Source organism: Mya arenaria, chromosome 14 (assembly GCF_026914265.1).
Source record: "Mya arenaria isolate MELC-2E11 chromosome 14, ASM2691426v1".
In the NCBI taxonomy this organism is placed as follows: Eukaryota; Metazoa; Mollusca; class Bivalvia; order Myida; family Myidae; genus Mya; species Mya arenaria.
The window spans coordinates 13,035,486-13,050,676 of NC_069135.1; the positions used below are offsets into that span (position 1 = coordinate 13,035,486).

The 15,191-nt window shown below is 37.5% G+C and overlaps 2 protein-coding genes across 2 annotated transcripts; both read right to left on the bottom strand.

The window, feature by feature from the left end:
* Positions 1-74: 74 nt before the first annotated feature.
* Positions 75-9,293, bottom strand: LOC128217174 (phosphoserine aminotransferase-like). Its single transcript, XM_052924117.1, has 9 exons — positions 9,139-9,293; positions 6,564-6,624; positions 5,840-5,909; positions 5,418-5,623; positions 5,071-5,148; positions 4,824-4,918; positions 4,390-4,559; positions 3,941-4,207; positions 75-1,502 (listed from the first exon to the last, which is right to left on the bottom strand). Exons 1-9 carry the CDS (start codon positions 9,205-9,207, stop codon positions 1,397-1,399), a joined length of 1,122 nt encoding a protein of 373 aa, XP_052780077.1. The 5' UTR covers positions 9,208-9,293; the 3' UTR covers positions 75-1,396.
* Positions 9,294-10,637: 1,344 nt separating this feature from the next.
* Positions 10,638-11,444, bottom strand: LOC128215854 (oligodendrocyte transcription factor 3-like). Its single transcript, XM_052922465.1, has one exon. The coding sequence runs from the start codon at positions 11,442-11,444 to the stop codon at positions 10,638-10,640; it is 807 nt and encodes a 268-aa protein (XP_052778425.1).
* Between the last annotated feature and the right edge of the window lie 3,747 nt (positions 11,445-15,191).

Here is a 15,191-nt window from a genome sequence, read left to right on the forward strand (position 1 = left end):
ATAACAAAATATTAATTTGTTCACTGCTGATTGACTACTAGAGGACAATCACTCCATTATACTAGTACAATATACAAGATTTCATCTTTTATTCTCAGTATTGGAATTATAACAAAACCAATACACAATATAACAAACAACAGGTATGAACTTGTATATGTATGCATGAATATTGAAACATGAGGTCATGGCGACTAGTTTTAACAGTTTTTCAAAAATACATACTTCATGGACACAATACAGATATTTGTTCATATATCGACATGTAGATAATATCAGTTCAACAGTGGAGATTCTATTTATTCACGGATATGCTACATGGAAGCCCTTCACATTGATTCTTGTTAATGTTTTTCCAACTGAGAATGTCTACAGACTACGAAAGGGTAACCCAGTGCCAGAGGCACCAAGCCACATCAAACTGTAGAAGGTTTTGGCACCTTGTGGCATTCACCCCCAACAAAATTCACATTAAAAATACAACATTAATGTTTCCTGTCAGTTATTTTTCTGTAAGGTGCTTCATTGAAGTTTCAAAATTAATAAGTTGTAATGATGAGTAAAATGTTATCCTTGCATATCCTCTGTTAAAAATTGGTCAAGGTCTCTAACAAGACCATGGGTTAAACATTAAGGCACAACTTTTCAAAGACAAATATTGACAGTGAATGATTTTACATTTCAAGGACAAACATTCAGTGACAAATGAAAAGAATTTGATAAAATATTAAAACAATAATATTTTTGTTGCTCTTTTAAAAGTAATGAACTGTGCCAAGGCAGAACTGAAAGACATTCTGTGGCCGTTACATGTTCATGCATATATTCCTAGACATAGATTATGTGAGTAAAAGGATGGCTATGATTTAAAAATCAAAAAGTGATAGCCAAAGAGGATGTTTGAAGTTAAGTTAGTAATGATGGTATATTAGAAGTACAAACGACAGATTGTTATAAGTATGAGCGTAACATTAGCTGACATTCACAAAAGATCGGTAATAGATTACCTGTGGTTGTTAATACCACATGTTTCAAGTGTAACATGAACCAATACTTGGCCTAAAACAAACTATAACCCTAAATCTCAGAGATGATAAACACACCTGTATTTCTTACTTATAGAAATACAGAAATAAAACTAAGGCTACAAAATACATAATTAAATACCAAACAGTATTTATTAAACTGATAAAGAATAAAACTGAATTTATTAAAACATAAAATCACACTGCTACCAGTATGAATATATCACATTTGCACTGCAGTTAAACAAAACCCACAAATCATGCCCTATCTGATTCTGTTACTTTCTGCAATTATTTGTGGAGTATTTTCACAATTCATATACATAAAGCATCATTTGATTTGGTCAAGTGTCAGGAAGTCCATGATGTGATCAATTTCTATGCTTATTAAGGAAGTCTTTCATGAAGTCAGCCAGGATCTGTGTTTCTTCCACTGTTACCGCGTTATACAGGGACACTCGTATACCTCCAACCGATCTGAAAATAGAGAGGTGAAAAAAATTAGTTGCCATTATCATTCATAGGTCACATCATTTACTCATGTTATTTTTATTTCATTATGCTTTCTTGCTTTTATCATATATTTTTTTAAATTTCATTATGTTATAACTTTAATTATATCTCTCTGCTTGCATCATGTTTTCTTGCTTCCATCTAATTTTCTTATTTTTTTATATTTTTTTTACTTTCATAATCATCATTTTACTTTCGTTTTATCTTTTTGCTTTCAGTCTTTTACTTACTTTCATTATGTATTCTTTTTTCATTATGATCTTATACTTTCATTTTGTCTTTTATTCATTCATTATGTTTTCTTACTTTCATGATGGTTTCTCACATTAATCACTATGTTGTAATTTTTTTGCAAGATTACAAATTTAAACCCACAAATTATTGTTCATTCATTATCTAATATTTATGTGCATCAAAATTCAGTCACAGTTTTTTACAACTGCAAGATGAATTACATTTAAAAGATCTAATACTACTGCACACATAAGGTCATCAGGTCACACTTGACTAGACTTTACGCCCTTCAAATTCTGTTTAAGATCATAATGCCCTAGTTAAACCCGATTCTGACATTCATTACATGACATTTTGAGTTATGACACACAATGTTCCAGTTTATAACCTCAGTCTACCTTAAGACAGCTAATGGTAAATTTCCTATGCCTTCGTTTCTTCAGTCCTGAACTTTGGTTGTGAATATGAAGTACATCTATTAAGGTGGCATAACAGTTTTTACAGCCATTTAATGCTTCATTGAACCCTTTCATACTGTATTTCTACAGTAGATGTATTGTCAATGGGTATTGTGGTATTTATGTTTGTGGTTTTTCTATACTGGTATTAATAAAAGTGTTTTGGAATGAAAAAAATTGAACTCTGACAGAATATCAGTTTTAAACCTTCTAGAGTAAACCGATGTCATGTTAACTTAAGATAGCAAAGGAGATTTATCAATCATACGGTTACCTACATCACCAGCCCATGAAATCACTTATCAATTTCCAATACGTATAATATTTACCACACTCAATCAATTAGATTTGCAGTTTTACCAACTGACAATACATCATTCTTCTGCGCCCCCTCCCATCCACCAGCAGAAATAATCTTATGTAATCACTATACTTCACCTTTCTCAATCATTAAGAGTTAACAGTGTGTTCTTACTGTTACATTATTACAAAGCTACATTCAAATGAAGGTGTTGGTACTGCACCTGGTTCATTAGTATATCGTAATGTTGTATTCATGGTAGCATTTATCTTCAGAAGTGTTTCATTATGCTGAAGCATTTGTATAATAATTGAATTAATTTATTTTCATTTATCAATTCTTAAATTCCAATGTTATTGATATTAGCCACTAAGTAACTTCCGGGCAGAATCACTTTGAATTATACCACCCTCCTACTGAAGCAAATTTACCCTTTTGGGATCCAAATTAGCAAAAAAGATGCCCACCCATATTCTAAAAATACATCTAACTTCCCCCCAGGGATGATACGTTTTACTAGAATAGCCCTAAGCAAGTAATACTGTTAATACAATACATTCTATTTTAAACATTCAGCAATTTTTTATAAGAGACTATCATACGATAACTGCATGGACAGTGATAGGATGACCGACCTAGGCCAACTGACCTTACACTTGACCACTGTCTGCCCCGTTGACACACTACAAGGCTTAAACAGCCAGAGCGGTCATGTCAGTACACACCATCATTCACCATAAGGTTCAACTGCACTATATGAGGACATTATCAGTCTTAATATTCACTTCAAACCAGTATTCACGCTAAAATAATGTAACCGTACTGTATTGTATAAGTAACTGACTTTAATGAAGTCAACTTAAAGAGTAATACAGAGTGAGGAGCTAATGAATGATTAAATGATATGATCACCATTTTGTACACATACCATTGTGTTCATGATTCCACATGTAAATATCAAGCAATCTACTCACATATTCCACTAAAAGCACACTTTAGCACTAAAGCAATTGTTCAAGGCATAAACATCTCTATTTGTTGACAACATTAACCCAATTAAGCCAGACATGGCCATGATTTTTTTCTTTATCAGATAAAGTCAGTATTTAAATATTTTCTTTAAAGAAGGAAAAATTCATGAAGTTGTTTTATACAAATAATTCCAAGACACTTGTGCAGACAGATGTTAAGTCTACTACCTGTGCAGATCCAGTACAGAGTCCTTATTGAGAGGACATAATAGATACCCCTGGTAGGGATCAAACCTTCAACTTTTTGGGTGAGAGGGGAACACCAATACCGCAGTGGCACTAGACTACTCTCTCATTTGGAACATTCCAATGACTGAAGGTTTTGATAAATTATGCAAAAGAAGCCTAAATAATTGATAATAAAAGCATTAGGCATACCTATGACCCTTCAGCTGTATCATCCCAAGTTCTGCCGCCTGGTCCAGAAACTTCTTCTCCAGCACATCGCAGCCCTCCGCCGACCCAATACGGAACGGCACATTCATCCGGCTACGGCAGTCAATGTTCACCGGACACACATAGAAGCCACTGGAGTTGTCGATGACGTCATAGATGAGGCCTGACTTGACCAGAGAGTTCTCCTCCATACCGTCAACACCGCCATTTTCCTTCTTCCAGTTAAACACCAGGCCCATGATGTAGATACTGTAATCAAATGTTTGTGAACAAGAACTTATAATTTAACCAATACTTCAGAATTTAAATCTGCAAAACATCATCTATCTTTTGATATATACAATACTTCACAGCAGCACACATAAACAGAAAGATAGTTCTAATCATTTACATGAAGATTTGTACACAGATCTAAGATACAAAATATTTACCTGTAGGTGGGTGGTGTATTGAACAGTGAGTTGTTTGTGTTCATGGTGTTGTAGCAGAACACTGCAGGGATGTTAGGCAAGGCTCGTCCAAGAAGATCCTCCCGAATGATGATCACGGTACATCCGGCACAACCAATGTTCTTCTGGGCTCCAGCAAATATCACACCAAACTGAAGTGATAAAGAAACACTCGTTCAGCTGCAGTAAATCCTTATCTGAAACATCACTTAAGAAAAAAATATTTGATGGACGTTTTACTTAGGCATATAACTACCTATCATGATCCAGTAATGGCTGAAGTTGTGACGATATAATCGGTGCAATATTAAACCTTTAAAAAAAAAAACAGCGATTTTACCATGTTTGTACTATTAAAAAAAAACACGATCGTACAAGGGTTTGTGCTGAAAATTTCCAGGACATAGAGGGCTCACCTTTGAGATGTCCACCTGGCGAGTGAGGATATTGGACGACATATCACAGACAAGAGGCACACCGTTAGTCTCTGGTATAAACTGGAACTCGACACCTAAAATATGGCACAAAACTACTTGTTAAATACACAGCCTTGTTGATTATATAATATCATTGTACTTGCTTCTCATGGGTTTTCAGCAGTGACTGTTTAAATTTATCAATACACTCCCATAAAGGGAAGAAAACACATGTAAAGGTACATACCATGTACAGTTTCATTGGCACAGTAAAAGACATATGAAGCATCAGGGTTGAGATTCCATTCTGACTCTGGGGGGATACCTGTAATCATGACAGAGAAATAGAAGTATGTCTGTCGTACAAGTAATCAAATATACATCCATGAAAACAACACAAACTATGTGGAACACAAATGCCTTTTAAACTTGGCAATAAAGAGCAGAGCTTTTCACAATTCTACATGTTTTCATTAATTCAGGGAAAGTCATTATTAATAGCTTTGAAAATAAGCAGGGCAGTTCAGCATTTAGAGATCGGTACCTTAAACATTTAACCAACTCCTCACCAGTCCGAAATTGAGCAGTTCTTACCTGTGTACTTCTTTGTCTTTGGTAGGACAAGGTTCACGGAGCCATATTTCTCTGCTTCCTTGGCAGCCTTCTCAGACCAGCAGCCAGTCACAATGTAGTCAGCTGTGCGACCAGGCTTCAGGTCCATGAGATTACAGGGTACTGCGCAGAACTGCCCTGTACCCCCACCCTGCATGAACAACACCTTGTAGTTTTCTGGGATGTCACTGGAAGGAAGGAAAAGTGTAACCATATATATATTCATAAAGTATTTATAGGTCTTTCCTCAAATTTTACCCCTTGAAACAAATTCAATGGATTCATAGAATATCAACATGAAAAACATAACATGTTTTATCTGGAAACTATATTAACTAAGTCAATGTGTTAAAAAAGTTTAATGGAGTTATACACAAAATAAATCAAGTGTAAGTTTAACTCACAGCAGGCTACGAAGGTCCTGTTCTGCCCGCTGAATGATACTCTCAAAGTCCTTCGACCTGTGACTGAGCTCTGAAAGAGATTTAAAAAAAACTATTAAAATACATGTCACAAACTTTCTTTTTTTCTTCTTTTCTGTGTGTTTGTTTCTTATATAATTCGACCAAAAACAATATTAATGAAATATACATGTCAAATAAATACAAATGAAAAGTAATTTATAATGATCATAACTTATTTACTATACTTGTAAAATATTAATTTTTAATAACAATTTAACTAGAGGTGTAAACGTCTGATGTGAATAATCTGCCTCTTACAAGGTGTAACAGAAGTTCTTTAGTCACTGTGAAAGTAATAACATTGGTTATTTAGTAAATTACAAGATAGATCAGGACTTCAATGTATTGCAGGAGCATTTCCAGCTTACAATTGTTAGCTTAATTCAAAAACCTTTTTTCCAACATGTTTGCTAACCAAATATATTGAAATCCTGAAGATATCTGAAGCTTACAGGATAACGTTACTGCACTGTTACAAAGAAAAGTCCCAAAAAAGTAAACAAGTGCTATAAAAACATTTTGGATCTTAAAATTGTTTAAATCATTAACCTATCCTTATCCTGTAACCTTCACATTTTCATAGCATGTATCTATGAATCTTTGATGCATGTGGAGCGGGCCAGCTCAGTCGGGCAATACTGGTACCTCAGTCCAATCTACTTACCCATAACACTAACACCCGTGCCTGCGTAGTTAGTCAGGTCTTTCTGGGCCTGCACCAATACCTAATACGAGATACAAATTGCAACTGCTATTACAGGGCATATGGCCCTTAATACTTCATCATATTATAACCCCATCTTACGGGGCGCCTAAATGTATGAAAAAGTTAATCATTACTTAAATAATTAGTTTAATGGCAGGAAACAGCAAGTACTACTGAGTTTAGGTAAATATAATTTAGGTAAATATAATGCAGTTTTAAATTTATCTTTTATTAGCTTATATATCAGATAACTCCTTTGAATATTGGTGTAATATCTGTGTAAATGATCTCCCTTGTTTATCATGATATTTAAAAAGCGCTTACTAGTAGTAAAGGTTGATGCAACAAAACTTTATTTTTATTGCATTTCACATGTTTTATTTATTTGACTTTAATGATCAAAACAAAAAAGCATAGGATTTAGGTATAGATAAAAAAAAGCAGCTAAAATTTGACACATGTTTTTTTAGTCAAACAAGTTAAAAATGAATATGCATTGAAGTTAAGAAAAACAAACATTTTTTTGCCTCAACCTATATTGAGCGCCTTAAGTTTAAACTTCTGATCTTATCTACTTTAATAATTATGTATATTTAAACAATTTTTAAATGACGTTATCAGCTGGTATAGTGTCTCAACATTAAATAAACAAAATTGGAAGCAAATTCATCATTATAAATGTCAACTAGGTCAGGTCAGTGGAATCTGATCATTTCGCCCCAGTGACAACAAGTATTTAGCTCGCTGTTCTATTGTATTCAATGTTGCCCCCCAGGGCTTTTTCTATAGTACCCACGGGTCCGACTATCGGACCCATTCCCAAAGCAAAATATAAGATATTTTTCCCAATTTTCAGAAAAAAATCCCAATCAAATTTTTTTTTTTTTTTTTTTTAGAAAGTCTTTTTACATGTACTGGATCATTATCAACATCATATCAATTATGTGATGTTAAGTTTTTTTGATAACTGAATTCGGAAATCATTCATTTTCATCACATTCAGATATCTGTATAAAATATTATCTGTCATGATCGATTTATCGCAATAGATATTTACACCCAAGGATTGATATTTCAGCCATTGTGGGTATTTTAAAGGGAAATTAACTAATATAAAACCATTTTCTAATTCGCTGGAGACTAGACAGCTTTTTCGTTTAACTGTAAAATTTCCCAATTTCGGCATTTTCACCACACAAAATTTCCCAAAATGTCTAAGGTCTTTTTCCCAAATTGGGCAGAAAAAGCCCTGCCCCCAGATCTTGGCGAAATTATTTTAATTCAATATGCATTAATATGATAATGTGTTTAATAAAAATAATATAATATTATATATCAAAGCATAAATAGCATATAGTTTTAAGAGATACAATATAAAAATTAATGCTTAATTTGCTAAATTTATTCAACAAAAGGTATACTGTACATATTTATATGGTTGACAAAATTACACTGAATTGAACCAGACCAAAATGATGCAACACTGGTGAGTGAACATCCAGTTTGTTCTAGATTTACCTACATGTACAGAGCCAGTTTTAACCAGTTTGTATATTAATCTGTCAAGATATGTCATCACCCTCTTACAACTAGTCAGGTGTGGTTTCCATTGAGTTGAAAATTGAATAAGAATTAGTCTAACCATTATTCTCATGTGCTTAATACAATGACCAAAAACGTTTGTTTGCAGTATACCAGTATGTTGTTTCATGAAACTTTAAAAAGGATCTAAGACATTTTTAAAAATCTTAAATCTGCTTAATTTTAATAATATCAAATGCTTTTTAATAATATCAAATGCTGACACACTTGTCAACTTTTTTACCCATAACATAGCCAGTGTGAGGCACCCCCATACACACCCAGACTGACCGTCAACCATCAGTATCCACATTTTTTGGTATACAATACAATTGAAACTCTCAGTAAAATGAGATTTTGTAAACAGTGATAAACTTGCACTGGATAGTAATGCTCCTTTCATAAAATGTTCATGCATCTGACTAATGTTTACCAGGCATTCAAACTGTAACGTAAAAAAACTAGACCATCAACCTGACTTTCTGAGATTTTATCTCCTAATGGTAATGCTTTGATTGTTTGTACATATTTTTCAAACGTTGTGCAATCTAATATAAATATGTATTGATAACTAATATTGTCAATGATGATTATCATGACCAATTTGGAATTTGTGCTTGTCATATTGATTTTGAAAGCTTACTTATACAGTACACTGTACCCAGTACATAGTACATACCCAGTACAGTCGACTTGACTCGCATATTTCAAAGTAAACCCTGCGAGTTCCATGTGCATCGATACTTTGAATAATTTGTCCGTTTAATTCAACGAAGAATTTACAAGTTTCTTCTAATAATAAAGGTTCGTGAGAATGAGATTGCCACAACGATGCACGCAATGGTACTGACAGAATCATCCAACTCCCAAGGGTCATAATGCATAACTTTTACGAAACATTTGATAGTGTTTCACTTAAAACATATAAACGTGAATGAAAATAGGTACATACCTCGTCAGGAAGCTTTGCAGGTCCAGGAGAGAAGTTCATCACATGTTCTCTTTCTTTATTTTGCGGCATCTTGATATTTTATTCGTTAAACGCACCCTTTCAGTTGCTTGATTTCAGAGAAAATGAACCATATTGCGCGAACGATTCATAAATAAATGAAACACGTGATCATGGTTTCCTATGTTTTGATTGGTTTATTGATTTCTGGGTCATCATGCGCTCACGCACGAACCGGATGATCGTGAATAAACCAAACACACTAGAAATTTTCCACAAATGAAATTTTCCGCTGCTAGATATAAATACCACGCATATGTTATTTCTAGAATAATCAAGATTTAACCGAACTTCTAGGTTAAACTGAGCTTCTAGGTTAATATAACACTTTGTTACGTGATTTATATTACGTATCTACACGACGTAACACGTGTACATCCAGAAATAATAATTTTATTCCGAGTTTGTAATACAGTATGGGGTATTTCCAGTAAACAATTACCGAAATCAAAATTTGCTTTTCACTCACCAAGGTTATGAGCAGTCTTTATTGATAAGTCTTTATTTAATATATTGGGTAGGAACATGAAAGGGTTTAGTTTTGAAAAGCTAATAAAAACGGCAACATGAACGGTTTAATTTTAACATACAATTTTTAATCAACATGAAACACAAATAATAAAGTATACGAAGTCATACGATAAAATAAATTAATGTTCACACAAAGACTTCCGCATAATGTCACACTAATAATAAGTCGAATTCTCTATCTAGTCCACCAAGTTCGAACGTCTGAAAAAAGCAAAGGGAGGCCATAGAATTTATGAACGTATCATAAGGAACTCGTAGTTGTCTTTCTTGTATTGTTCTGTTTCTTTCTTTACGATAAAATTGGAACAATATTCGAGCTTTTTAGTTCATATCACCACGGCCATGCAGACCATATATGGATTTAAGGTCCGTGATATCACAGAATAAAGCATTCATAGTATGTTTCCCGGTAAATACTGGCCAAAGAATAATTATCATAATTTACTTTTACTGGTAATATAACAATTAAATACCAAGCTGGGCACTCGGATGGCATTGTTTAAAGCTGCACTCTCACAGATTGAACGTGTTGACAATTGTTTTTATTTTTTAGTTATGGAACGAGCCAGTTTATGCGAAAATGCATGGAAACCAGTGATATACATAGCTAAACGGCTCTCAATACAGTGAACATGTTGTGTTGTTGTTGTTGAGTTTATAAAGGTCTGCCCGCGCCCTATAATGGCTGCATGTTGTGAATGACATAAATGACAGTTGTATCGTAAACTTATGGGTAACCAACACGAAACGACATTTAACATTGTGGATTATGGGAGTAGATATATGAAGAGCACTGTACGCGCATTGATGGATAATTAAAGTATGTAACTGAAGATGTGTATTAATAGAACCATTATATATCATTATACTATATAATTACTACGTGTATACATATATTTCTTGTAAAGATCTCACCAAGCAGTGTCCTGATTGACTACGGGTAGCGTGTCGTGGCTGTGTGGTTCCATGTATGCGACGTCGAGCTCCGGCTTGATGTCATGGGTCTGGCGGGGAACGGTCGAGAATGTCTGTGATCGCTTACAACGGTACATCGTATGTCGGGAGGTCACCGGCGTGCTCTTATGCGCACTATGTTCCGTACTTCCGGCCATGAGGTATTGCGGGGTGGTGGTGGGATCGTCTGTACTGTGCTGCTGCTTCCGAGGCGCTCCAAACTCCAGCTGCCTGGGGATCATGGCGTCGTGGCGCACGGGCGGCGTCTGCTGTGGTGTGAACATATATTCACTGGCGTCTGATGTACAGAGCGGCCCTAGGTACGGGAAGAGGGGCGTGTATGGGGTTACAGACTGGAAATTGGTGGTTCTGTGGCTGGAGTACATACAGTCCGAGCTTGTGTCCCCGCTAACGTATATTCCCTGTACAAACTGTTTGGCCTGACCGTATATATGCTGCCGGCGCAAGTTGTCATCCTGAAGCAACTGTGACAGCCCGCGAATATAGTCCATAGCACAACGGAGAGTCCGAATCTTCGACATTCGCCGCTGGCAAGGGTGGTACTCTTCCGGAAGCGTCTGTTTTAATACATCCAGCGCCACGTTGATCCTCTGCATACGGACGCGCTCCTGGCAGTTGGCCATCAACCGCCGATGCTCCAAGAGGTCCCCTTCCACAGTCTCTTCCTCTGTCACCTGCTGATACTTTCGCTTCCGCTTGACGCGCTTGGGAGTGCACGTTAGGTCCACCGGTTCGCAACTCATAGTTATATGTTTATTGTATAAACAAATAAAAAAATAATATGCACTTAAAATTGTTATATTTTAAAGTTTTTAATATGTATATAAAAGTATTCCTAATTATTTGATATATCACGACACAAACGTTCACGCTTCATGACAATATGATAACTGCTGATAAGCCCTTAGTCTTTTCTCAGGACCACATATAATGTAACAATGACCATCGGCCAATGAGATTAAAGCCCATCTTCCTCACTCAGGTGCGATCAGGGGCCCCGTTGATATTAGATAAAGGGATAAGAGGACCGGGAAATGACGTTCATCTTGTTTTATTTAGCCATCAAGTGAAAATTGGGACAATACATCATAGTGACATTGTCAGATGGTCCATCTTGGAAATATTTCATCTAGCGTTCCATCAAAATCTAGTGGACATTTGAAAACTAAAGATGAAAAATAATTACCTGGAATTCGTCATTAATGCGAATTTAATGGTCATGTTCTGGTACAAGGATGTTGGTCTGCCATGTTTATTGACGGCCACTGCTAGAAATACCCACCATAAGAACTATTTGATTGAGAGTTGTAAATTTCCGGCTCATTATCATGAACAATTTAATGACTCAGGGAGATGATTTAAACATTTTCTTACGCAACAAGTCATTTTGCTTGTTTCTTAAGTGCCCGTCGACACCAGACCTTTGTCTTCAGTTCCTGTAGTCTGAGATGCATTCTCGTGTGTTTCTTTAATTGCGTTATAAAGGTAAAGCTAGGTAAAAATAAGTCATGAACATTTATCGTCGCAATGATAGACAAGAAACATTAGCTCTAAAGAGCTTTCTTTTTGTTTAATTGTTTATTTTTTTTTTATTGCCTAAATTGAAATTTATGCACACAAAGTTTACAATGTATATAGCGTTATTACAAACATAATTTATGATATCAATTAGTACATACAGCAGTAATTGGTAAATATTTGGGACTTATTTTCTACAAGGGCTAAGCTAGGGGAAACTGTTTTTTTAAAATAAAGGTAAAACGTTGACATGTTCAACATGTTCTGTTCTGTTCTGTTGACATGGAAGAAATAATAGCCAAAACATAAATAATAAAAAGGTTTTATGGCGTGTGGTTATTAAGAGTTACGGGGTTAGTAGGTGACCCGATATGGGATATACGGAGCAAAGGAAACCATATCGGGCGAGAGCGAAATAAATGTTTTATTTAGCATACTGCAGATATGAGAGAGGTAATTACATCTAGCTTTTAGCTATCTCCTCAATCCTCGGTAGAGGTAGTCGAGCCTGTGTCCCACGGCAATCGCCACTGTTAGACACGATAAGTATATATTTTCTGTTAAAAAACGTTTGAACATAACTAGTTCTTCCGTCACATACTTCTTTCACTATACCCTATTTATTTGGATATGTTAGCGGATTGAAAAAAAATCGAAATCGCATTTCAAAGGATTTTCTACTAAAGTTTTACCAGGCATTAGCAATAATTTGACACATATTTAAAACATACACGGTCATATTATTACAAAATATCTGAAAATAGTTTTGGCTCTTCTTTGTCCGTCGAAAACAAGCACTCACTTGTTAATCTTGTACGGACTCTTTTTAATTAAATACAAAGCTATAGGTTGATGATAAGTAATCATCCCTTTCATTGTCTACATCATTCTGCATGCAAACTCAATCATCCAGCTTCACTTAGTCAATATATCGCTGCACGTGCTTCCGTGTCATCCCAGCATGCCCCGCGCTCCGACATTTCATGCGCAATAATCACCGAGGCGCCCCGGTTAACACCAAGGTGCGAATTGCAACTTTCTCCCTAACCCCAGCCCCATGTGGCCCTTTTTCTTTCAGATTTCGATCTATAATTTGAAATTAATGTGTGTTGATTCCTGTCATCAGGCTTTGTTTCATCTGGCGAGCCTCATCAGTCGTCAAGACGATAGCGCTACAACTTCGTTTTAGATTTAATAATGTGTGATTGTTTAAGAAAAGTTGAATTAAGGACCTATGAAAAGTATACGATCTATTAGCATCAATATTGTAAATATCATCATAAACATAACTAAGACCCAAATCATTCAATATCTTTCTAATGTTATACACCCAATTACGACAACCTTTATCATTCTTAGCTTGCGTATATATAGCTTTGGTAGGCCGGGCGCAACCAAATCAGCACAATCTTTACGAAGCGGGCACATCCTACAGCACAATCTTAGCAGAGCGGGCGCAGGCAATGCCGGACAATCTCGGCGGAGCGGGCGCAGTTTGCAGCACACTCTCGACAGGCCGGGTGCAGCCTGCAGCACACTCTCGACAGGCCGGGTGCAGCCTGCAGCACACTCTCGACAGGCCGGGTGCAGCCTGCAGCACACTCTCGACAGGCCGGGCGCAGCCTGCAGCACACGCTCGACAGGCCGGGCGCAGCCTGCAGCACACTCTCGACAGGCCGGGCGCAGCCTGCAGCACACTCCCGACAGGCCGGGTGCAGCCTGCAGCACACTCTCGACAGGCCGGGTGCAGCCTGCAGCACACTCTCGACAGGCCGGGTGCAGCCTGCAGCACACTCTCGACAGGCCGGGTGCAGCCTGCAGCACACTCTCGACAGGCCGGGTGCAGCCTGCATCACACTCCCGACAGGCCGGGTGCAGCCTGCAGCACACTCCCGACAGGCCGGGTGCAGCCTGCAGCACACTCTCGACAGGCCGGGTGCAGCCTGCTGCACACTCTCGACAGGCCGGGTGCAGCCTGCAGCACACTCCCGACAGGCGACGTGCAGCATGCAGCACACTCTCGCTGGGCAGATAAGATGCAGCCAATGTTGCACAATCTCGACAGGCCGGGCGCAGCCTGCAGCACAATCTCAACAGGCCGGGCGCAGCCGATGCAGCACAATAACGACAGGCCGGTCGCAGCCCGCTGCACCATTTCGACAAGCCGGGCGCAGACTGAAGCACAATATCGGATGACCGCGCGCAGCCTGCAGCACAATCTCGACAGGCCGGATGCAGCCGGCAACACAATATCGACAGGCCGGGAGCAGCCCCTGAAGGAAGAACTCGGCGCAGCGGGCCCAGCCTGCCACAAAATATCGACAGACCGGGCGCAGCCGATAAAGCACAAATCTCGACAGGTCGGGCGCAGCCTGCAGCACAATCTTGACAGGCCGGGCGCAGCCAATGCAGGACAATCTCAGCAGACCGGGCGCAGCCAATACAACACAATCTCGACAGATCGTACACACAACGTACACATAGAGTGCACATGCACACTGTACACGCACCGTAGACACAACGTACACACGTGTACATAACGTAAACACACCGTACACAACCAAAACACAACGTGTACATAACGAACACTAACCGTACACACAACTGACGTACACACCGTACACAAAGTACACACAACGTGCACATACCTTACACACAACACAAACACAACACAAACACACCATACGTGCATCAACATATCGTTATCAATAAATGTTGGGGTATGTGGTATCACTTGGGCTATAGATGAAATATTCTTTGTGAAAATATTACCTAGACTGCATAAACGTTTCTTATAGCGATTGAACATCACCACTCTGGGCATTTCATCGGCTCTGAAATTTTTCTCCATGCCAAAGAAATACTTCAATGTAACATGTCATCGTACAATGTCATCTTGTCAGATTGCCAACCGTCTGCCGCAACGTTCAGTACTTTGATTTACAAAGTCATCAGGTTTAACCATTTAAAAT